This window comes from Scyliorhinus torazame, chromosome 11 (genome assembly GCF_047496885.1).
Source record: "Scyliorhinus torazame isolate Kashiwa2021f chromosome 11, sScyTor2.1, whole genome shotgun sequence".
Classification (NCBI taxonomy): Eukaryota; Metazoa; Chordata; class Chondrichthyes; order Carcharhiniformes; family Scyliorhinidae; genus Scyliorhinus; species Scyliorhinus torazame.
Genome location: NC_092717.1, coordinates 40,306,482 through 40,330,310, shown reverse-complemented (window position 1 = coordinate 40,330,310; position 23,829 = coordinate 40,306,482). Strand labels below are relative to the sequence as shown.

General features: G+C 49.1%; 1 protein-coding gene across 2 annotated transcripts in view; it reads right to left on the bottom strand.

The window, feature by feature from the left end:
* timm21 (translocase of inner mitochondrial membrane 21) overlaps positions 1-23,829 on the bottom strand; it is a 55,311-nt gene that overhangs the window by 20,837 nt on the left and 10,645 nt on the right. Inside the window, exons 2-3 of one of the 2 annotated variants that reach the window (XM_072467154.1) lie at positions 21,926-21,988; positions 5,106-5,218 (exon numbers count right to left, since the gene is read on the bottom strand). In XM_072467154.1, coding sequence (XP_072323255.1) covers positions 5,106-5,218; positions 21,926-21,988 — 176 coding nt within the window. The remainder of the gene's footprint in view (positions 1-5,105; positions 5,219-21,925; positions 21,989-23,829) is intronic. The other variant, XM_072467155.1, reaches the window with a different exon arrangement.

The window sequence follows — 23,829 nt, the reverse complement described above, 5'->3', positions numbered from 1 at the left end:
GTTTGTAAGACGGCAGGTGAGGGAGTTCCCGCTGCTTCCAGCACTCAGGATCCAGGATAGGGTGCTCTCCGGGGTGTGGGTTGGAGAGGGCAGGGTCTCAGCAATCTACCAGGAGATGCAGGAGACCTCGGTGGAAGAGCTAAAGGGAAAATGGGAGGAGGAGCTTGGGGAAGAGATAGACGAGGGTGCGTGGGCGGAAGCCCTGGGTAGGGTTAATTCTTCCTCCTCTTGCACCAGGCTTAGCCTGATTCAATTTAAGGTTCTTCACAGAGCGCATTTGACAAGGGTGAGGCTGAGCAGGTTCTTTGGGGCGGAAGACAGGTGTGGGAGGTGCTCGGGGAACCCAGCAAAACGCATCCACATGTTCTGGGCGTGCCCGGCGCTGTATGGGTTCTGGAGGGGTATTGCGAGGACGGTGTCTAAGGTGGTGAACACCCGGGTTAAGCCGAGCTGGGGGTTAGCACTATTTGGGGTATCGGACGAGCCGGGAGTGCAGGAGGCGAAAGAGGCCGTTATTCTGGCCTTTGCGTCCCTGGTAGCCCGGCGGAGGATTCTGCTACAGTAGAAGGATGTGAGGCCCCCAAGAGTGGAAGCCTGGATCACCGACATGGCAGGGTTCATTAAATTGGAGAGGGTAAAATTTGCCTTGAGAGGGTCTGTGCAAGGGTTCTTCAGGCGGTGGCAACCGTTCCTAGACTTTCTAGCGGAGCGTTAGGAGGTGGTCAGCAGCAGCAGCGGCCCAGAGAGGGGGAGGGGGGGGTGTACTTTGTGTTTTCTACTGTGTTTATGATTGCTTAATGGGGGGGTTTGTATATTGGGGGAATTTGTGAGGTAGTTGTAAGATATTTATCTATGTGTTCTTTGTTTTTCTTTTTTCTGTAAGGGAAAATATAATGTTGAAAATATGTAAATATTTGAATAAAAATATTTCTACAAAAAAAGCGAATGTTTACTACCTTAATATACTACTGCTTCAGTCTATTGCTTGATCTACTAACCGAAAATAATTATGTGGTTCTTTGAAGTTTGCCCATTTCCCTGAATCAACGAAGGGCGGCACAGTGGTTAGCACTGCTGCCTCACAGCGCCTGGGATCTGGGTTCCATTCCGACCTTGTGTGACTGTGTGGAGTTTGCAAATTCTCCCAGTGTCTGCGTCGGTTTCCTCCGGGTGCTCCGGTTTCCTCCCACAGTCCAAAGATGTGCAGGTTAGGTGGGTTGGCCATACTAAATTGCCCCTTCGTGCCCAAAGGTTAGGTAGGCTTACAGGTTTGCGGGAGAGGGTGCCCTTACAGAGGGTTTCAATGGGCCGAATGGCCTCCTCTGCACTGCAAGAATTCTATGAATTTAGGATTCTATGAATGTACCGTTCCGGTGCACCTCTTGTGCACCAGTTCTGAACAATTCACATTTCAGGTGTGTACCTTTGTTTAGAACTGGTGCACAACAGGTGGACATGCACATTGATGCAAACAGAACAGGGAAGCAGGCAAATCTAGAGAACCACAAAATTATGTTAATAGGTCAAGTAATGGACAGAAGCAGTTGTATATTAAATGGACAGAGTGTGTATTCTGATGAAGAATTTGAAATCGGAAATCTTCGCTTGTCATAGATGTGTACTGATCGGCTGTAATTTCAGAATTTCCGGTTTTAATTTCAGATTTTCAGCATCTGTGCTTCTTTTTTGTTTAAGGAAGTGAGGGGTCTGGGGGAATGCGACAAGAGTGACTGCCATGGGTGTGGGATTGGGTAAGAAATTAAAAACAGGGTTAAAAATATGGATATACCTAAATTCTGAGGTTACTGAGGACAACAACCAACCGAGAAAGTGGCAGGAAGCCACTTTTGAAGCTGGTAATGAGCTTTTTGGAATGATGTACACAACCATTGATAGAGACAGAGACGGTCACACTTACAAATAGTACAGAAGTGGTCAACTAAAAATCCTTTTGAGGTTGAGACCCCAGAGTCAGTTATTAACTTACAGCTGACTCCAAATGAAAAGCTGATGCTGCTGTACTTGAACTGTGATACCACATTAAAAACACGCCAAAAGCCCATGAGGCTGTCAGCATTCTGGAGTAGCATCTCCTGGGAGTATCCAGTGCTGAGTAAAACAAGCATTTTGATGCTACTGCCCTTCACAACGTCCTACACGTGCGAGGTTGCATTTTCCGTTTGCACTAAAATGAAGATGGCACAAAGGAACTGCCTCAAGTCTGCACCTGATATGCACATTGTCCTCTCCTCCTGCAAACCTGATTGGAGGGAGATTGTGAGGACCAAATAGGCTCCCCTTTCACATTAAAGGTAAGTGAACGTGGCGTGTTGCGAAGATCGGTCAGCGTGGGCCACGACGTTTGGCTTGTTGGCAAAAGTGGGTCCCAGGAAAACAAAAACATGATCTAATCTGTATTTGGTTTCTCTAAATTAGGAAGACTGTACAGTGAGATGGGGTCTTGGACATATTGTCCAGGCAGCACAGAGGAAGCTATTTCTAACCTGTTTAGTGGAAGCTATTTCGGAGTTTATATGGGCGGGGAAGGTGCCAAGGGTAAAGAGGGCCATTCTGCAGAGGCAGAATCTTTGGGGTACCGGAAATGCCGGAGCTGATGGAAGGGAGGAAGGTTGACGTGGCGTGTGGCCTTGGCCTCTTTGGTTGCCTGCTGAAGAATTTTGTTGGAATGGCAGTCGATAACGCCACCAGGGGTGGCGGCCTGGCTAGGGGACATGTAAGGTTTCCTCCAGTTGGAGAAGATTATGTCTGAATTGAGGGGTTCAGCAGAGGGCTTTGAGACACGGGGGAGATTGTTCACGACCATGTTTGAGGAATTGTTTGTCATGGGGTGGGAAGTGGTGAAAAAGGGGAAAAACATGTACAAACTGTAAAGTTGTGAGTTGGGGAGAATGCTCCCCAGATTATTTATGTTTTAGTATTTTTGAATATGTTTGGAATAAAATACATTTCCTTAAAAAAAAAAAAAAGAGTGTCCGAGAAACGCCAAACTGTGTCGGACCATTGGTAGATATTCGACGGCAGGTTATGAAGGACTCTTTAGGGATGACGGAAATATTAAGTTAGACTTTGTGATCCCTTTTCCCATATCTTTTAAAGCTCATTGTACTCTGCGTTGATTCCCTAGACTGGGAGGATCTAAGGTAGTCCCCTTCTTTAAAAAAAAAAGGAGATAAGATGGCCTGAAGTATGCCTATTAGTTTGGAGTCAGTAAAAGGAAAGGTGATTAAAGGAATTAATAAGGATGTAATGTATGATTGAATAGAGGAGTTAGATATTAGGGGTACCTAAACATGGCTTCAAATAAAAACATTGCGCTTTCTTACAAATCTGATTGTATTCCATCATTTCCCATGGTTAGGGGAAAAAAATCTTAATCTTATTAGAGGTTATTTATGGGAAACCTTAATCTACACGATTAAAGCCTCTGATATTATTCATAATTTATTGAGCTGGATTAAGAACTGGCAAGAAGGCAGTAGGCAGTAAAATCTTGTTGGTGGATTTGGGTCTGCTTGGAGACCAGTCACTAGTGGTGTCTCACAGGGATTGGTGATCTTTGTGATATTATTACTGAGACAGGTGCTGGGGCATGATTTGTGAATTTGTAGAAGATGCTAAGATTTGTGCAAGTGCCAATACGTCAGAAAATATTAGACTGCTTCAAGCAGAGGTTTTGGCTTGTGACTGGAAAATGGTATTTAAGTCAGAAAAATGCAGTGTTATGCATGTAAGCAGAGTGAACGCTGAACCCTTCACGTAAAGCACTAAGCAGGCGGGAGAAAAAAAAAAGATCTGGACATTCTTGGGCATAATTCGCTGAAGGTTCTTCATGAGTTCAATAGCATTGCAGTTCAATACGATGAAGTGATAGCGAGGATGTTGAGCTGAATATGCCAAGGCATGAGATTTTGTCCTCATACAAAACCTTGGTCGGGCCTCAGTTATGCTCATGTATCTGGTTTTAAACTCCTCTGATGATCACAGGTATTGAAGCTTTTGAAAGATATTCACTGGGTCAATTCCCAGTTTGAAACATCTCAGTTATCAAGATAGACTAAAGTGGCCTGAACGCTACACTTCGATTTGTTTGACTTTTACAAAAAGTGATTAAAAGGAATAGTTTGAGTAAACAGGTTGTTCCAATAATTAGGCTAGGGCTGACCAAGAGTCAGAATTTTATGTTTTGCAAATCCAGATCTAGGATAGGTGGGGGAGGTGCTTTTCCCAGGGTAGTGGACTTTAGAAAAGAGACGGTCAGTTAGTGTGGCAAATTCTTTCAAGACAGTTGGACCTGTTTCTGACTGAATCAGAGAATACCTCAAATCAAAATATAACTGCACAGAATTATCAGTGCCAAATTGATCTCTTTATATACCTGCCCTCTCCTATCTAGTAATTTTCCACCTCCCTGGTCCAGTTATCCCCTGACTTCATCTCGACTTAAACGCTGCACTTGAATACCTCATATGCACTACTGCGTGAGATCATTTATTTTAAAGACCCAAAATAAGCATTAGCTTAACAACATTTTCCTTCCAGCAAAGATTAATTGACAAAATTAAAATCCCCACAACATAGTCTTTGAATATTACAGCACCGGAGGACACGATTCAACCCATTGTGCCTGTTGCAGTGAAAGAGCGGTTTAATCAGTGCCACTCCTCAGCTCTTTTCCCCACAAACCTGTAATTTTTCAAAGTATACATTCCATTTTTAAAAAAAGTTATCAGTGAACCCGCTTCTACCACCCTTTCAGGAAATACATTACAGATCATCACAACAAAATATGTAACATCAAGTTATCGATTTACTTCATCAAAACCTCCCAATTTTGCACATCTCTTAAATTTCCCCTAATCTAATTGCTCGAAGGAGAACAATTGCAGCCTTTCTAATATCTCGGGAAGTCCTTCATCCCTCTTTTGATACTTACAATTCTACAAAGTATTTGAAGTAGAGGGATGATAGCTTGTAATAGGAGTTGTACAAATATAAAACCGAAATCATGAAAAAATGAACCTCCACACAAGCATCAGAAATGATAAATATGTATAGATTTCTTTGAAACAAAGCCAGTTGAATACCTCAGGATGCGCTCGACATTTCTTCAGGGCGTCTCCAAATATTTTGCTGGGACTTGAGGAGGAAAACAGCTCTTTAAATATTACATAGAATAATCCACCTGAAATGACAAGAACTGCATTTTAATGGAGGGGGAAAGAATGTGCTGCAGTATTTCAGTAGGAAGTAAATGAAATGCTTTTGCTACAAAAAGACCTTAAAAGGAATCTAGGTAATCTCGAATCAATATTTACAACTACTTCTGGATATGCATTCAAGGCAAAATGACAATTTATCTAGTTCGGTTGAGGGAACCTCACTGAGACATGCCCGCAGCTGGTTTGTTAGAACCCCTCCTGGATGTGCAAGACAACTTGAAATGACAAGTTTCCTTGGGAGACAAAAATGATGTCACGTTCTGCAAACCACATCAATAATTGAACGTATGTAGCTGAAGTTGAGAGAGTGTGGTTGAGAAAAGGAGGCCCCTTGTTCTTTTAAAAACTTCAGACTCGGCCAAATGTTGCAACGGACCTGCACACTAACTCTCTTATCGCCACAGAGCTGTAGTCTTGTTGTTAGTTCCTGGTCTCAAACACACATTTAGAAGAGCTACAGGATAAGAAATGGGTTTATGTACAAAATCCTGCTTCAACTCATCATCTCGTGCTCTGCAACAAATATAACCCTCTTGGTTAGAGAGGAGGAATCCTCTGAACAATTGGGGTGAACTGAAAGAGAATCAAAACTAAATGGCACACTAGAATGCCTGCCATCAATAGTGTATATATGTATTCCAAATTGTATAATGACACAAGTGGACTGAAATAAAAATGCCCCATGGTGTTAGAAACACAAATTGAAAGATTTGAACAACTACCTTCTGAGTTATTAACTGTTGAGTAGGTTTGACTATTCCACCGTATGGAGAATCATGGCAGCATACTAAACCCCGGCACGATTCTCCGCTCCCGCGACTAAGTGCCCACGCCGTCGTGAACACCGTGGAGTTTCACCACGGCGCAAAACGGCCCCGATCGCGATCGATTCAGGGCCCGAAAATGGGCGAGCAGCGGGGCCGCAAGGAACTCGGGGGGCATGGCGCGAAAGCAGTGTCATAAGCGCGCGACCACCGAATGACGCGGCGCTGCGCCATAAATGGCGCGATCCGCGCACGGAAGGACCCAGGAGGAGGAGAAGGAGGAGAGATGGCTGAGCCCCGACGAGCCGCACCGAGGTTCCGGGACACGGACCTGGACACCCTCCTCGATGAGGTTGAACAACGAAGGGCCACCCTCTGCCCAAGACGTGGGCATCACCAGCCGTGCAGCATGGTGAGGCGTGGTTGGCGTGAAGTTGGCACCGCTGTGAGTGCTGTGGGGCACACACCCCGGTCCGGGGAGCAGTGTCAGAAGAAGCTGCACGACCTCACTCGGGCTGCCAGGGTAAGTGCCATGAGGGTGCCCCCGGGTCACAACCAACCCCCCCCCCCCCGGCCGTGCACGAGGGGGGGGGGGTTCAGGATGCACAATGTTGTACTCGACCCATATGAGCACCGGGACCCTCCCCCCCCCCCCGGATAGATGCCCGTGGTGTGGCTCCAACTGTCTCCTCACCCAGCATTAATATAGCTTATATCTGCACGCCCTGATGATACCTGCCTAATTGTGATGCTTTATCCAATCCCCACCCAGGACAAGACAGCTCACAACCAACGTGAGCATATGAGAACCGGAGGGGGTTCTCCTGTGCTGCACCCCCTAAATGTTCACAAGCAGAGGGCCCTGGACCTCGCTGGGGGATCCGCCACCCGGGAGGTCACGACATGCCAGGTCGGAGGCGCAGAACGAAGCGAGACATCCCTGCATGTCCTCACCACCCCCCCCCCCCCCAACCCGTCATCGCCCCCCTCACACTCTGGCCACTGCACCCTCGATCCCCTCCCCCCCTCCCCCATCACACTGGCCACTGCACCCTCGATCCCCTCCCCCTCACACACTACCCCACCACCACCATACACCCGGCCCAGCGTGTCTAACGAACCCCGTATTGTTGTGTTCCCCAGGGCCAGCCGCCGAACGTCCAAGGTCATCTCGGCCAAGACAAAGCCTACCATCTCCAACCTCAAGCGCACCCAGGGACGCACGTCAGAGGGTGGCAGTCAGTCGGACAGGAGGGCCATCCTCTCAGTACGGGACGCTGGATGGGGATGCAGATACGACGGACAGAGATAATACTGAGGGGCACAGGACGGACAGCGAAGATTACGCACCGAGAACGGCCACACAGTCCACGGATTCACCTGGAGGGCAACATGACATGGGCCGCATGCACCTTGCGCCGGGCCATGAGGGGGACCAGTACACACCAGACTTCCTAACGGACGATGACCTCGAGCTAGCGACACTGCTGTCTCCCAAACCATCCACCATCGCAGAGACACTCACCTCGGTTGGGCAGATAAGTGATGAGGCTCCCGGGTCACGGTCTGGTGCACACCACACAGCCGAGCAGGTACAGCAGGTGAAGTTTGGAGCAGCCGAGGGGCTGGACGGTCGGAGGGCAGCCCAGGCCCATCAAACAGCTGCCGCCCAGACGGTTCCCGGGTTCCTGGATGTACTTAACCCACCCGGACAACCGATGCATGTGGACACCAAGGGACTGACTAACGGGATGAGGACCATCCTCCAGGACCTGCACACGCAGTTGGAGGAGTCCATTCGCGTCCAGGAGCAGGGAGTGGTGCCGCTCATCGCAGCCACCCAGGCCGACACCGCACGGGTGGCGTCCGCAGTGGTGGCAATGGGTGAAACGGTTTTGACTATTGGTCAGGTTCTGCAAGGCATTGGGCGTCATCCATGGCCCAGGAGAGGGCTGCCCTCTCACAGGCAGCCATCTCACAGAGCCAACAGGACATTGCCGCCGCTCTCCGGGCCCTGGCAGAGTCTCACCATGCCATGGCCCTGTCCCAGCAGGCGATGGCACAGTCCCAGCAGTCAATCGCGGAGAGCATAGACCGCCTGTGTGGTGACCGTGTGCAGGACTGGCGGTGCAAGTGGCAGTGTTCAGCGAATCCCTCCCCCACTGTGCGTGAACCGTGCGGCCACCAACGCGTCGCGTGCCCGCTGTCCTCGACGGTGCCGTCGTGCAGCCTCCTGGACGTAACCAGCACCCGGGCAGTGTCTGTGTCCTGCGCCCCTCCCCCCACCCTGATGCACGCCATCCTCCTCCTCCTCTTTGTTTGCATTAGCTCCGGTGCCGTCGGGTCCCCCCTCCGACTCCTCCACCAGTGCATCTCCCCTCTGCATGGCAATGTTGTGCAGCGCACAGCAGACCACAACTATGCGACCGACCCTGTCGGGCCGGTACTGCAGGTCCCCTCCTGCCTCCTGAGCGGTCCAGGCATCTGAATCGCATCTTCAGCAGGCCGAAGCACCGCTCCACCACACCCCTGGTTGCTGCATGGGCCTCGTTATATAGGCTCTCCGCCTTGGTCTGAGGCCTCCGTATTGGCATCATCAGCCATGACCTCAACGGATAGCCCCTGTCGCCCAGCAACCAGCCCCTCAGCCGGGGGGGGGGGGGGGGGGGGGGGGGGGCATCTATCGAACATTGCGGGGATGAACGACTGTGCCGGAATGTAGGCGTCATGCACACTCCCGGGGTACCTTGCGCACACGTGCATGATCTTCATGTGGGGGTCGCACACCATCTGAATGTTCATGGAGTATGCGCCCTTCCTGTTCATGAACACTTCCCTGGTGTCTGCAGGCAGGCGCATGGGGACGTGCACACCATCAATGACACCCTGGATCATCGGTATCCCGGCCACCTTGGCGAATCCACGTGCCCGTGCTTCCTGCTGTGATCGGTCCTCGGGGAATTTAATGTACCTGTCCACGATGGCGTACAAGGCGTCGGTCACGGCCCTGATGCACCTGTGGACCGATGCCTGTGAGATCCCGGATAGGTCCCCGCTCGGCGCCTGGAAGGAACCGGTAGCGTAAAGGTTTAGGGCCTCCGTCACCTTGACGGAGACTGGTATAGCGTGTCCTCCACCCATTCAAAGTGGTGCGACCGTCTCTCTGCTGAACCGTAGTCTCCTCCTGCATGTGGTGTCCGGTAGGGCCTCGAACGACATTCTATCACGGTCTAGGCCTTGCTGGATGCCTGTGGCGCCCTGGCACCACCAGTGGCTCCTCCTTCTCCCCCCCCGCCCCCCCAAGCACTTTGATATCAGTGTCCGCTTCCTGTGCATTCCTCGCCGCGGGGGGTCAATGTTCCCCTCGGCATCCCCCTGGACATTCCGGGCCTGAGCGCCTGCGCCCTGCGCGGCGACGACGGGCCACTCCGCGGGCATCCCCTCTGCAGCAGCAGCAGCAACCGCTGCATCTGCAGCCACTGTGGGCCGTCGCAGTCTATGCTGCCGGATGGCCACCTGCAGAGCTGCGGCTCCAACCACACAGTGAACATCGCTGTCTGGCTGGCATACATGGTGACCTGCAGGAGGGTGGTGGGGGGCAGAGAAACAACATGTTACACGGAGGTTCTTCCACACCTCGCCAGCCAGGTTGCATGGGATACCTGTGTGCCCCCCGTGGCCTGGTCGCGCTGCAGATATGCAGCCAGCCTAACACCTGGTCACTGTCTGCGTCCAATGGTCAGTTCACACCATCCTCCTCACCAGTGTGCCAGTCGCCTGTGCCCATCAGCCACACAACAACCTGCGGCCGTGTCCTCGTCACCGTCCTGCCATATCAGGGCGGCTGACATGTGGCATCCGCGGATGGACGACACCCTCCACACTCTCCCTCACCCCCCTCCCACCTCCACTCCCTCCACGCCCTCCCACCTCCACTCCCTCCCTCACCCCCTCCCACCTCCACTCCCTCCCTCACCCCCCTCCCACCTCCACTCCCTCCCTCACCCCCCTCCCACCTCCACTCCCTCCCTCACCCCCCTCCCACCTCCACCCCCTCCCTCACCCCCCTCCCACCTCCACCCTCTCCCCACCTCCACTCTCCTTCACCCCCCTCCACACTCTCCCTCACCCACCTCCACTCTCCCTCACCCCCCTCCCACCTCCACACTCTCCCTCACCCCCCTCCACACTCTCCCTTACCCCCTCCCACCTCCACACTCTCCCTCACCCCCCTCCCACTTCCACACTCTCCCTTACCCCCCCTCCCACCTCCACACTCTCCCTCACCCCCCCTCCCTCACCCTCCTCCCACCTCCACACTCTCCCTCACCCCCCTCTCCCTCACCCTCCTCCCACCTCCACTCTCCTTCACCCACCTCCACACTCTCCCTTACCCCCCTCCCACCTCCACACTCTCCCTCACCCCCCTCCCACCTCCACACTCTCCCTCACCCCCTCCCACCTCCACACACTGCCTCACCCCCCTCCCACCTCCACACACTGCCTCACCCCCCTCCCACCTCCACACTCTCCCTCACCCCCTCCCACCTCCACCCCACCTCCACCGCCCCCCCCCACCTCCACCGCCCCCCATCTCCACCGCCCCCCCCACCTCCACCGCCCGCCCCCCCCACCTCCACCACCCCCCCGCCTCCACCGCCGCCCCCCCCCCGCCTCCACCGCCGCCCCCCCCGCCTCCACTGCCCCCCCCCCCGCCTCCACCGCCGCGCCCCCCCTCCACCGCCCCCCCTCCACCGCCCCCCCCCTCCACCGCCCCCCCCCCCCACCGCCCCCCCCCACCTCCACCTCCACCGCCCCCCCCACCTCCACCTCCACCGCCCCCCCCCACCTCCACCGCCCCCCCCCACCTCCACCGCCCCCCCCCCACCTCCACCTCCACCGCCCCCCCCCCACCTCCACCGCGCCCCCCCCCACCTCCACCGCGCCCCCCCCCACCTCCACCGCCCCCCCCCCACCTCCACCGCGCCCCCCCCCACCTCCACCGCCCCCCCCACCTCCACCGCGCCGCCCCCCCCCACCGCGCCCCCCCCCACCTCCACCGCCCCCCCCCCACCTCCACCGCCCCCCCCCACCTCCACCGCCCCCCCCCACCACCTCCACCGCCCCCCCCACCACCTCCACCGCCCCCCCCCACCCCACCTCCACCGCCCCCCCCCACCCCACCTCCACCGCCCCCCCCACCCCACCTCCACCGCCCCCCCCACCACCCCCCCTCCCCCCCAACCCCCCACCTCCAGCCCCCCCTCAACCCCCTCCCACCTCCACTCCCCCCCTCAACCCCCCTCCCCCCACCTCCCCTCCCCCCACCTCCACTGCCCCCCCCACCTCCACTGCCCCCCCCACCTCCACTGCCCCCCCCACCTCCACCGCCCCCCCCCACCTCCACCGCCCCCCCCCACCTCCACCGCCCCCCCCCCCACCTCCACCGCCCCCCCCCCCCACCTCCACCGCCCCCCCCCCACCTCCACCGCCCCCCCCCACCGCCCCCCCCCACCTCCACCCCCCTCCCCCCCCAACCCCCCTCTCCCCACCTCCACTGCCCCCCCCCCACCTCCACTGCCCCCCCCACCTCCACTGCCCCCCCCCCCACCTCCACTGCCCCCCCCCCCACCTCCACTGCCCCCCCCCCCACCTCCACCTCCACCGCCACCCCCCCCCCCCCCCGGTTGGCCGCAGCGTTCTCGGGGAAGCCGACCCGGTCTGCAGGAACTCCGGAACAGTCCGCCCACCTCCTCACTGCTCAGCGTCATCCAGCACGACTGGCTGACGACTTTATTTACCAGGTGTGAACGGCGACGGCGTGAACTGGGGTCACACCGTCGGGACTTCGGCCCATCCGGGCCGTAGAATAGCGGGGGTGCCGGAGAATCGCCATTTTCGGTGTCTCGGGTGATTCTCCGGCCTGTGCCGCGCAGAACTCGACGGGGCCGATCTCGCCGCTTGGGTGAATCACGGGAGGGCGTTGGACCGGCGTTGTGTGGAAAACTGGCACGGCAGGCGATTCTCCCAACCGGCGCAGGAGCGGAGAATCTCGCCCCCCGTCTTGAAGAGACAATGGAGTTCGATCAGATACAAACTCAGTCGCTTTTGGCAGCTGACCACGAACTAGTTTGACATTTAGTGACAATGAATAATAGGTGGTGCTCCCTAAGGATTTTCAAGACCCCAATAATCATACGTGTGCAGCAGGAGAAGCTGGTAAAATGAGAAGATATAGGAATGAGGAAGTGAATTTGAAGCAAGTTAGTCGTTTATCTGAGATTGCATTGCTAGCAGGGAACAGGAGGATAAACAGCAAGAATAAGACAGCACAAAATAAATGAATTAACTGCACAAATTGAGGTTAATGGATATGATCTTATAGCCACAACAGAGATGTGGTTACAAGGAGATCAAAACTGGCACTTAAATATTCAAGGGTATGTGACTTTTCATGAGGACAGGCAGGAAGAAAAAGATGGTGCGGTAGCTTTGTTGGTGGGAGATGGAATAAGTACAACAGCAAGAAATGATCTTCGAATCAATATGGGTATAGGTAAGAAAAAACAAGGGGAAGATAGATACTGGAGAGAGTAGGTTATGGGCCCCCTAGCTATAATGTAGGACAGAGATTAAATCAGGAGATAATGAGGACATTAACCACATCGGTGACTTTCACCTTCATGGTGATTGGGAAAATCAAATTGGCAGAGGTAACCATGGGGAAGAATTCACAGTGTATTGGGAATAGCTTCCCAGAACAATATGTTGTGGATCCAATCAGGGATCTAGAATCATAGATCTGACTTTTTTTGACCTGGTAATGTATAATGGGGCAGGTTTAATAAACAATCCCAGAGTAAAAGACCCCCAAGGAAACAATGGCCATAACATGGTAGAATTTGGCATTCAGTTTGAGAGTGAGAAATTGGGTCAGAAACAACTGTGCCAAAGGATAATTACAAAGGAATGAGAGCAGAGAAAGATTGGAAGGAATGAGAGCAGAGCTGGCTGGAGTGGACTGGGAAAGGAGTTTAGTAGAAAAGCCGGTTGATCAGCAATGGCAGACGTTTCTGAAAATAGTTCATGATTCACAACAAAGATATGTCCAAGGGAGGAAGAAGGAGTCTAAGAAGTGGATAAATCATCAAAAAGGAAGACAAAAAGCAGGTAACTATCGGCCACTTAGCTCAACATCTGTCATTGGGAAAATGTTAAGAGTCCATTATAAAGAATATAATAGCAGAGCATTTGAAATACATTATCCAATCAAGTAGAGTCAGCATGGCTTCATGAAGGGGAAATTGTGCCTGACAAATTTATTAGAATTCTTTGAGGTGGGAACAAATAGGATATATAAAGGGGGATCAGTAGATATAATATACTTGAATTTCCAATACACGTTCAAATAAGCTACCGTACTAAAGGCTATTTAATAAGATAAGAGCCCATGGAGGTGGGGTTAGTATGTAAGAATGGATAGAAGATTGGCTAATTAATAGAAAATGAGAATTGGGATAAGCACGGGATCTTCAGGATGGCAACCTGTAACTAAGAGTGCCACAGGGGCCACAATTATTTACAATATATATCAATGACTTGAATGAGGGAAGTGAATGCAATATTGCCAAGTTTGGAGATGACACAAAAATAGGTGGGAAGGCAAGTGGTGAGGATGACACAAAGAATCTACAGAGGGACATAGACAGGTTACGTGAGTGGGCAAATACATGGCAAATGGAATATAATGTAAGAAAATATGAAGTTATGCACTTTGGTAGGAAGAATAAAGGAGCTGAATATTGTTTAATTGGAGAAAGATTGCAGAAAGCTGCAACACAGAGGGATTTGGGGTCCTCGTGTATAAATCACAACAAACTAGCATGGAAGCTCAATAGGTAATAGGGAAGGTAAATGGAATGTCGGTCTATATTTCAAAGGGAATGGAGTGTAAATACAGGGAAGTCTTGCTAAAACTGTACAAGGAACTAGTTAGACCACATCTGGAATGTTGTGAAGAGTTTTGGTCCCTTTATCTAAGGAAGGATATACGGGCATTGGAGGCAGTCCAGAGAAGGTCCACTAGGTAGATCCCGGTTCTGGAGGGAATTTTTACTCATTTGGGTTCAGTAGAATGAGAGGCGACTTTATTGAGACATATAGGATTCTCAGGGAACTTGACAGGGCAGTTGCCCCTTGTGGCAAAATCTAGGATCAGATGGCATAATCTCAGAGTAAGGGATCGCCAATTTGAGGAGGAATTTCTTCTCTCAGAGGATAGTGAATCTGTAGAATTCTTTATCGCAGAGAGCTGGAGAGACTGGGTCGTTAAATACATTCAAGACTGAGGAAGGTGTTCTCGTTGTTTCCAGTAGTGCCGCCATCCTCACTGTTGGAAAGGGTTTCAAAGTTTGCGGGGCTGGAAGAGGGGAGTAGCTCGGGACATGCCGGGAGGATAATGGCAGAAGATACGGCATCCCTCATAATGCCAAGTGGGAGGAGGAGTTGGAGGTGGCATTAGAAGGGGGGTAAGACGTGAGCCCTTGTGTAGAGTGAATACCTCCTTGTCGTGTGTAAGACTGGGGTTGATACAGTTGACGATGGTACATCAGGCACACTTAACTAGGGTTAAGTTGTTTTGGCTACTTGAGAGGTTGGAAGTGTGAGCGCTGTGGGAGGGGCCCGGCAAACCATGTACATATGTTCTGGGCGTGTCCTGAGCTGGGGAGATTTTGGGTCTCCTTCTTCAGCACTATGTCGGAGATTTTACAGATGGATTTGGAGCCCAGTCCCCGAACGGCCAAATTTGGTTGTCAGGCCTGCTGGAGTTGCAGACAGGTGTGGGGGAGGATGTCTGAGCCTTTGCCTCATTGATCACTGGCAGGCAGGTTCTGTTGAAGTGGAGGTCACTTTCTTCACCCAGTGCCTCGGTTTGGCTGGGGGATGTCATGGTGTTTTTACATCTTGAGAAAGTTAAATACACGTTAAGGGGTGCAAATGGGGGGGGGTTCTACAAAAGCTCTTTTATTGGGGTCTTTCAAAAGCTAGTCACCGTTAAGGGGGCATTGATGCTGGTGTGTGGTTGTTTTATTTTATGGCTTTGTATTTATTTAAAAATGTTTAATAAAAAGATTTTTTTTTTAAAAAGTGTGTTCAAGACAGACATATTTTATTAGTAAGGGAATCGAGGGTTATGGGGGTAAGTGGACATAGAACATAGAACGATACAGCGCAGTACAGGCCCTTCGGCCCACGATGTTGCACCGAAACAAAAGCCATCTAACCTACACTATGCCATTATCATCCATATGCTTATCCAATAAACTTTTAAATGCCCTCAATGTTGGCGAGTTCACTACTGTTGCAGGTAGGGCATTCCACGGCCTCACCACTCTTTGCGTAAAGAACCTACCTCTGACCTCTGTCCTATATCTATTACCCCTCAGTTTAAAGCTATGTCCCCTCGTGCCAGCCATTTCCATCCGCGGGAGAAGGCTCTCACTGTCCACCCGATCTAACCCCCTGATCATTTTGTATGCCTCTATTAAGTCTCCTCTTAACCTTCTTCTCTCCAACGAAAACAACCTCAAGTCCATCAGCCTTTCCTCATAAGATTTACCCTCCATACCAGGCAACATCCTGGTAAATCTCCTCTGCACCCGCTCCAAAGCCTCCACGTCCTTCCTATAATGCGGTGACCAGAACTGTACACAATACTCCAAATGCGGCCGTACCAGAGTTTTGTACAGCTGCAACATGACCTCATGACTCCGGAACTCAATCCCTCTACCAATAAAGGCCAACACTCCATAGGCCTTCTTCACAACCCTATCAACCTGGGTGGCAACTTTCAGGGATCTATGTACATGGACACCTAGATCCCTCTGCTCATCCACACTTCCAAGAACTTTACCATTAGCCAAATATTCCGCATTCCTGTTATTCTTTCCAAAGTGAATCACCTCACCTCTACATTAAACTCCATTTGCCACCTCTCAGCCCAGCTCTGCAGTTTATCTATGTCCCTCTGTAACCTGCTACTTCCTTCCACACTGTCGACAACACCACCGACTTTAGTGTCGTCTGCAAATTTACTCACCCACCCTTCTGCGCCCTCCTCTAGGTCATTGATAAAAATGACAAACAGCAACGGCCCCAGAACAGATCCTTGTGGTATGCCACTTGTAACTGAACTCCATTCTGAACATTTCCCATCAACCACCACCCTCTGTCTTCTTTCAGCTAGCCAATTTCTGATCCACATCTCTAAATCACCCTCGATCCCCAGCCTCCGTATTTTCTGCAATAGCCTACCGTGGGGAACCTTATCAAACGCTTTACTGAAATCCATATACACCACATCAACTGCTCTACCCTCGTCTACCTGTTCAGTCACCTTCTCAAAGAACTCGATAAGGTTTGTGAGGCATGACCTACCCTTCACAAAGCCATGCTGACTATCCCTGATCATATTATTCCTATCTAGATGATTATAAATCTTGTCTCTTATAATCCCCTCCAAGACTTTACCCACTACAGACGTGAGGCTCACCGGTCTATAGTTGCCGGGGTTGTCTCTACTCCCCCTTTTGAACAAAGGGACCACATTTGCTATCCTCCAGTCCTCTGGCACTATTCCTGTAGTCAATGATGACATAAAAATCAAAGCCAAAGGCCCAGCAATCTCTTCCCTGGCCCAGCAATCTCTTCCCAGGGCCAGCAATCTCTTCCCTGGCCCAGCAATCTCTTCCCTGGAGTTATGAATTATCGTATCAGATCAGTCATGATCTCATTGAATGGCAGTGTACTCGATGGGCCGAATGGCCTACTTTTGCTCCTCTGTCTTATGTCTGCAGTGGAGTAGACCATTGTTTTCAACATTGTATCTCCATGGTTCAAGTAAATACCGCACCTCTCAGGCCAGAAGTCTCCAGCTGCACACAACTATATTGCCGTTCCTTCACTGTCGCTTGTTCAAAGTCCTGTAACTCTTTCCTTATTGCATTGTGGGTGCAACCTTCATCACATATGGACTGTATTGGCTTCGGAAAGTGGCTCACCACTTTCACAAGGGCAACTAGGGAAGGACAGCAAATGCTGGTCTAGCCAATGACACTTACATCCCATGAAATAATTTTTTTTTTTTAAAGCATCATCTTTTTAAATCCTCCCTCCCAATTTCCAAACCAACACAATGCAGTGCAATATTTTAGGCTTCACATGAAAAATGAAATGAAATTAAATGAAAATCACTTATTTGTCACAAGTAGGCTTCAAATGAAGTTACTGTGAAAAGCCCCTAGTCGCCACATTCCGGCGCCTGTTCGGGGAGGCTGTTATGGGAATTGAACCGTGCTGCTGGCCTGCCTTGGTCTGCTTTCAAAGCCAGCGATTTAGCCCTGTGCTAAACATGGCAGACGTAAATCAAATATATCGTCACTGTTTGAAGTTTTGTAACCCGTTAAAAAAAAGTTGGCACGTTATCAAAGGTATAATTCTGTTCAGTCAAAAGAAACAGTTATGCAGGCTCTAGTGTGTGAACGTTAAACAGTTAAGGGTAAACATGTACGTATGACATTTATGTTAGATTTGTATAACATCCTATAAGTAACTGTAAAATGTAAATCTTATTCTTACACACAAGAGTTATAAATCACATTTCATCATATCTTTTCAAAAATTTTAAGACAGGATTTTGACTACATTTGCAAACATCACCCCCGCCCCCCCAAAACAAATCTGAAAATCATTGGTATCTTCTCCATATTGCGGTCAATTTCGGATTAATAAATGGTTCATTGCACACATTGGCTGTCAACATCTCTCACCTGTTGAACAGAGTGTCACAATGCTTCCAAACAAAATGAAACTCTCAGGTCCACAACAGGTCTGCAATCAGTCAACTTCTAGAACTAGCTGAGAACTTAAAGAAACAAGTGTTCAAAAAAACTCCATAGCCAATCTAAAAGTGTACATGGTTTTAGGAAGACTGTGATCATTCAACAAACTGAAGACTTGTTTCCCCTGAGCTTCCCAAAAGAACAATTATGCAGGTTAATTATTTATGGGAACATAAGAAATAGCAAGTCTAGGCCATTCAGACCCTTGAGCCTGTTCCAACGGCAGCACAGTGGCTAGCACTGCTGTCTCAAGGCACCGAGATCCCAGGTTCGATCCTGGCTCTGGGTCACTTTCCCTGTGGAATTTGCACTTTCTCCCCGTGTTTGGGTGGGTTTCATCCCCACAACCCAAAGATGTGCAGGGTCGGTGGATTGGCCACTCTAAAAATTGCCCCTTCATTGGAAAAAATTGAATTGGGTACTCTTAAAAAATGTTCCATCATTCAAAGCATATCAGCAAGTGTTTTGGCACTGGCATACATCATTGAAGTGAAACAGAGCAGATTAATCTTTTTGAATACTGAATGTCTTTTTGGAAGCTGGATGCTTGTTAATTGCTAAAAACGATTTTGGCTCAAGACTGATCGGATTGTGGAGTCAACTCCATTTTCCTGCCTGCCTTCCATAAACCCTCAATTTCCTTGTATAAAAAAAATTGTTCAGCACAGCCTTGAATATATTAAATGACCCTGCCTCCAGTGGTCGCTGGGGAACAGAATTCCAAAAATGAACGAACTGGTTGAGAAAAGTTCCTCCCCATCTCAGTTTTAAATGGGAGATTACTTATTCCGAATTGCGTCCCCCTCGTTCTACATTTCCCCATGGTATGAAACATGCTCTCATGGCAAACTCCCTCAGAATCTTGTGGGCTGGATTTGTGTCCCAGAAAAGTCAGCAATGGGCGCGATAACCATAAACGGAGGCCGCGGAACCAGAGATTTGAATGTCCCCCTCAAAAAGAGCCCCACACAAACTTGCTATAACTGGGAAGAGGCTCAGGTTAGTTTGGTTTCTGCCAAGGTACATCCAATGGTGCTGGTGTTACCATTGACAGGCCTCGAGGAAATTAGTATTTTATGTCCTACAATGTTTTTCATTGGGTTCGGTGGGTTTTGGAAACTTTTGGAAAACTCACTGGGTGAGTGTTCAGGAACCCTGGGGAAAGTATTGAGAAGTCAGGAACATTCTGACAGGTAAGTATTAAACTAGATGCGGTCTTATTAGTCAGATGTGCTTTTATTGCAGTGATAGAGCTCTGTCCTGAAAAGGTAAGTCAACCGTTCTCCCCGTGTCTGCGTGGGTTTCCTCCGGGTGCTCCGGTTTCCTCCCACAGTCCAAAGGTGTGCAGGTTAGGTGGATTGGCCATGCTAAATTGCCCTTAGGTTAGATGGGGTTGCTGGGTTACAGGGATAGGGTGGAGGTGTGGGCTTAAGTAGGGTGCTCTTTCCAAGAGCCGGTGCAGACTCGATGGGCTGAATGGCCTCCTTCTGCACTATAAATTCTATGATATCTTCTATGATGATTATATTAACCAGCTTTAAGCGCTGAGATGCATTCGACTACTTTTCCATTGGAAAAAGTATGATTGTGCATTCAAAATTGAAGAAATCAGTACTCGGCAACGCTCGTGTAATGATCTGAAGTGATTTAAATGTCCACTGAGCTTTAAATTTGAAAAGAATTGGCCTCCTGCTTTAACTTTTTAAAAAAAGCTCCTGGAATTCTTCAAATGACACGCCACCTGGTGCAGCTTAGAAAAAATCTAGCCACCTGTTCTTTCAGTTTCAAAGGCTCGATTGTCTGGAGCTGTAATACTTTAGCTGAATGCTTGGCTGGTTTCAAAAACTGGTAAAAGACCTAGCTCAGCAGATGGTGGTGTACACTGACAGTTTTAGGAGGTTACTAAAGGATATTTTGTCTTTGATGAGGTTTCTGAATAGATGTCCATTTGTTTTTCCAACTTAATGACCACTTGAGGGAATTTAACCTTTTTCCAATGAGTCTGGAGTTTATTTATGTGCAGTATGAAAGGCAGTGGGATGGATTCCCCGTTCGGGAGACTATGTTCTCCCGTCGGAGCTGAATTATACTAGCTTGGTGATCCCCTTGCAGTCGCAAAGTAAGATGCAATTCAGTGTACCACGCCATGTAGATTTATGCATGGCGTGGAATAAGAGGGGATTCCCACGGGATCCTGCTGTCGGGCCATCCAGCGGCCAGCACCCCCACCCTGCACATCAGCCCAGAACCACCCCCCCACATCACAAATCTGCCCTGACCACCCCGCACTGCACTACAGCCCCCACCCCCAGATTGTCTGAGTGCCTCCCCCACCCTCAAGTACAGGGTGACTCGACCCACCATCCCACCGGACAGCTGTAATAGGGGGAAACCCCCCCCCACAAAAGGACCCCAAAACATCAACCATCCCAAGAATCCAGGCAAAAGAATATACACCAAAAGAGAAAATGCAGCATCTGTAGGGAGAGAAAAGAGCTGTTTCGAGTCCAGGTGACCCTTTGTCAAAGTGAAATATACATCCTTTGACAAAACCAAAGTGGAGAAGAGGGAAACATATCACATGACCTCTCTCCCCACCCCCACCTATAGGATGACAGTCTGCTTTTCAGCTATATATCAATCAAGCAACAGCTCCAGTCCAGGCAAATGCCTAGCCCCATCTACACTGTTTCTGCTGGGACATCTGCACCAGCACCTGGAATCGCTACGTGTCCATCACATTGTGGAAGTCATCTCTATTGGAAAAGTAAATTATCCAGTACCAGTCTTTAACCTGCCACACAAGTGAAGGAATGCACCACCGGACCTTTGATCTGGACTCTTGGGACAGTAATTCTCACCTTTTGAGGTCTTTGCTCTGTACCTCTTTCTTTTCCATATCCCGCTTTTACTGTTATGAATGCGAAATGCGTAGAGACATTGCGAACCCTGTTTTGAATGTGTGTAAATTAAACTAACCCCTGATTTTACCCTACCTCGAGTTTGCTGTGGAATTAACAAAAATTGGATCAGACCAAAACTTCGGAGTAGAGGAAAACAATTCATGGGGCATGAAAACGATGGAAATCTGGACAATGTCCTTGAGAATCAAGACTGGCCTCCTAACCAGCCTGCCTCGGCACCCGTACTGTTCTGGCCCTGCCCAGTGATGCCGAGGGAAGCAGCAGATCTGCATGTTGACTGCCCATGTCTCTAGAAGTCAAATCGACGACGTATATGGGAGGAGGTAGCAGATCCACGTTGGCGAGGTCAGGAACTACCCTGACTCACATTTCCTGAGCCCGAGACACAAATCAGCCAAAAACCCAGCCAAATATACTTCAATAAGATCACTCTTAGTCTTCTAAACTCCAATCAGTGTAAGCGCAACCTGCTCAATCTTTCATCATAAGTGATAAGACAACCTCTTCAAACCAGGAATCAACTAAATTAACCTTCTCCAAACCTCCTCCAATGTAAATACATCTGTCCTTAAATAAGGAGACCAAACTGTAGGCATTACTCCAGGTGTGGTCTCACCAATGCTCTTACAGTTATAGCAAGACATCACCGCTTTTCTACTTCATCCCCCTTGTGATAAAAGCTAACATTCCAATTTGCCGTCCCAATTACTTGCTGTGCCTGCATGCTAACCTATTGTGTTTCATAAAGGAGGACATATAATTAATTCATAGATTGATATCTGAACAATTAATTCCCAAACATTCCTTTCCACCTTGTCATCCCTGGCATTCTGAGTGCTACAATTTAGATAATACAAGACACTGAACAATCGCCAATCTTCATTGATTGATTTATTGTCACATGAAGTACAGTGAAAAGTATTTTTCTGCAGGCAAGGGAACATACACAATACGTACACAGTAGACAAAAAGAATAATCGACAGAGAACATCGACAAATAGTGATTGGTTACAGTGCGGAACAAGGGCCGAACAAATACATGAACTAGAGCAGCATAGGGCATTGTGAAAAAGATATGCACACAAAAGATCTCTTACCTGTTATGCCAATCCCAATCAAGACCACTATAAGATAGGTGAGGTCTTTTCCAGCTTCTTTTACTGAAGAACACAAGAATTTGAAACAAAGTTATTGAACAGCAAATGTTGCAATTTAAAATAGTATGTTACCAGTATTAAAATGATTTGACTGAATAGATGACTACTCATACATTTTAAAAAAAAATTTAGAGTACCCAGTTATTTTCTTTTCCAATTAAGGGGCAATTTAGCATGGCCAATCCACCTAACCTGCACATCTTTGGGTTGTGGGGATGAAACTCCACATGGACAGTGACCCAGGGCCGGGGTTCGAACCTGGGTCCTCAGCACCGCAGTCCCAGTGCTATCCACTGCGCCACATGCCGCCCTGACCACTCATACATACGCAAAACCTTCCATCAATTACTGGAAATATTTTCCTACTTATCCTTGTGTTACTGTAAGAAAAATATGTAATTTCTTCATAAAATGTATTTATTATACCAAATAAATAATTTTCATTTACATAGGTTGTTCATTCCCTCAAGAATGATCCAAAATGTTTCATAGCCAATGAAGAAAATAGACTCTGTTTTTCCTTATTGAAATTCAAACAGGGACCTGACCAAGTGAAAATAAGTCAGATTGATTAATCCCATAACCATGTAACGGAGGGTCAAAATGTACATTGCTTAAATTCAGGGCACGGGTGAGAACTACTTATCATTTAATAGTATCTCTGACCTTGGGTGATGGAATTTGGCATTAGTGAACCTGCAATCTTTAGTTTGCTTTAGATCCTGAAAGTGACACTTGAGCTCTATGCGTTTCTATAACATCTGCAACACTTTCATGCGTTTCTATAACATCTACAACCCTTCCATCAACAAATCCCACTGTGCAAATATGCAATGAGTCACACATGGTCATTGTCACCACTCCTGGACAGATTGTATCTATAAATTTCTTACTCGTTGCTTCACTTGGATATTACTTTTGTGCAATTTTTCACTTGCAAATGAATGTACTAGTCTCAGTCTGAATAGAAACAACTGTCTATGCAGCAGTTCTAATTTGTCAGAGTAGGTAGGAGTATAATGCCAGCCTGGGGCGGTTCGGTAGCACAGTAGTTAGAACTGTTGCTTCACAGCGCCAGGGACTTGGGTTCGATTCCCAGCTTGGGTCACTGTCTGTGCGGAGTCTGCATGTTCTCCCAGTATCTGCGTGGGTTTCCTCCGGGTGCTCCAATTTTCCCCACAGTCCAAAGAAGTGCAGGTTAGATGGATTGGTCACGCTAACATTAGGTGGGGTTGCTGGGTTACAGGGATAGGGTGGAGGTGTGGGTTTATGTAGGATGCTCTTTCAGGGGCCAATGTGGACTCGATGGGCCAAATGGCCTCCTTCTGCACTGTAAATTCTATGATTCTATAATCCTACAAGATCACCAGTACAGTACACCAGAACGGAAGAGTAATTGCAACACACTCAGGTACAGGTTTCGGTTTATTCGATGTTCAGTCTGCTTCTGCAAACCACTTTTTTGTTATGAAAACATGATCATTTTTGGAGAAAGTACAAACTGCAACAATCAGTACTTTAAAAGACTTACAAATGTTTATTAGTTTGAAAATTAAGGAGTGGATGAAGATTAATACCCTGGATCAATGGATAATTGCATCTTTGAGTGGTGCACTGAGCTACACAGGCTAGAGGCCTCAGGTTTATTCTCAGGTCTGTGCTGAGTTTTTTCACCTTGGAAAACAGGCAGAAAGAGCAGCTTCACACTTGATCACATGTTAAATATTCTTTTCCTTATCTATTCAGCCTATTTTAGTTTATAGAGTTGGTAAAAATCCTTTGTCCGCTTATCACAACCACCATCTCTTATTTGACCCCAACTCTTCTTTCGTTGCTTGAAAATC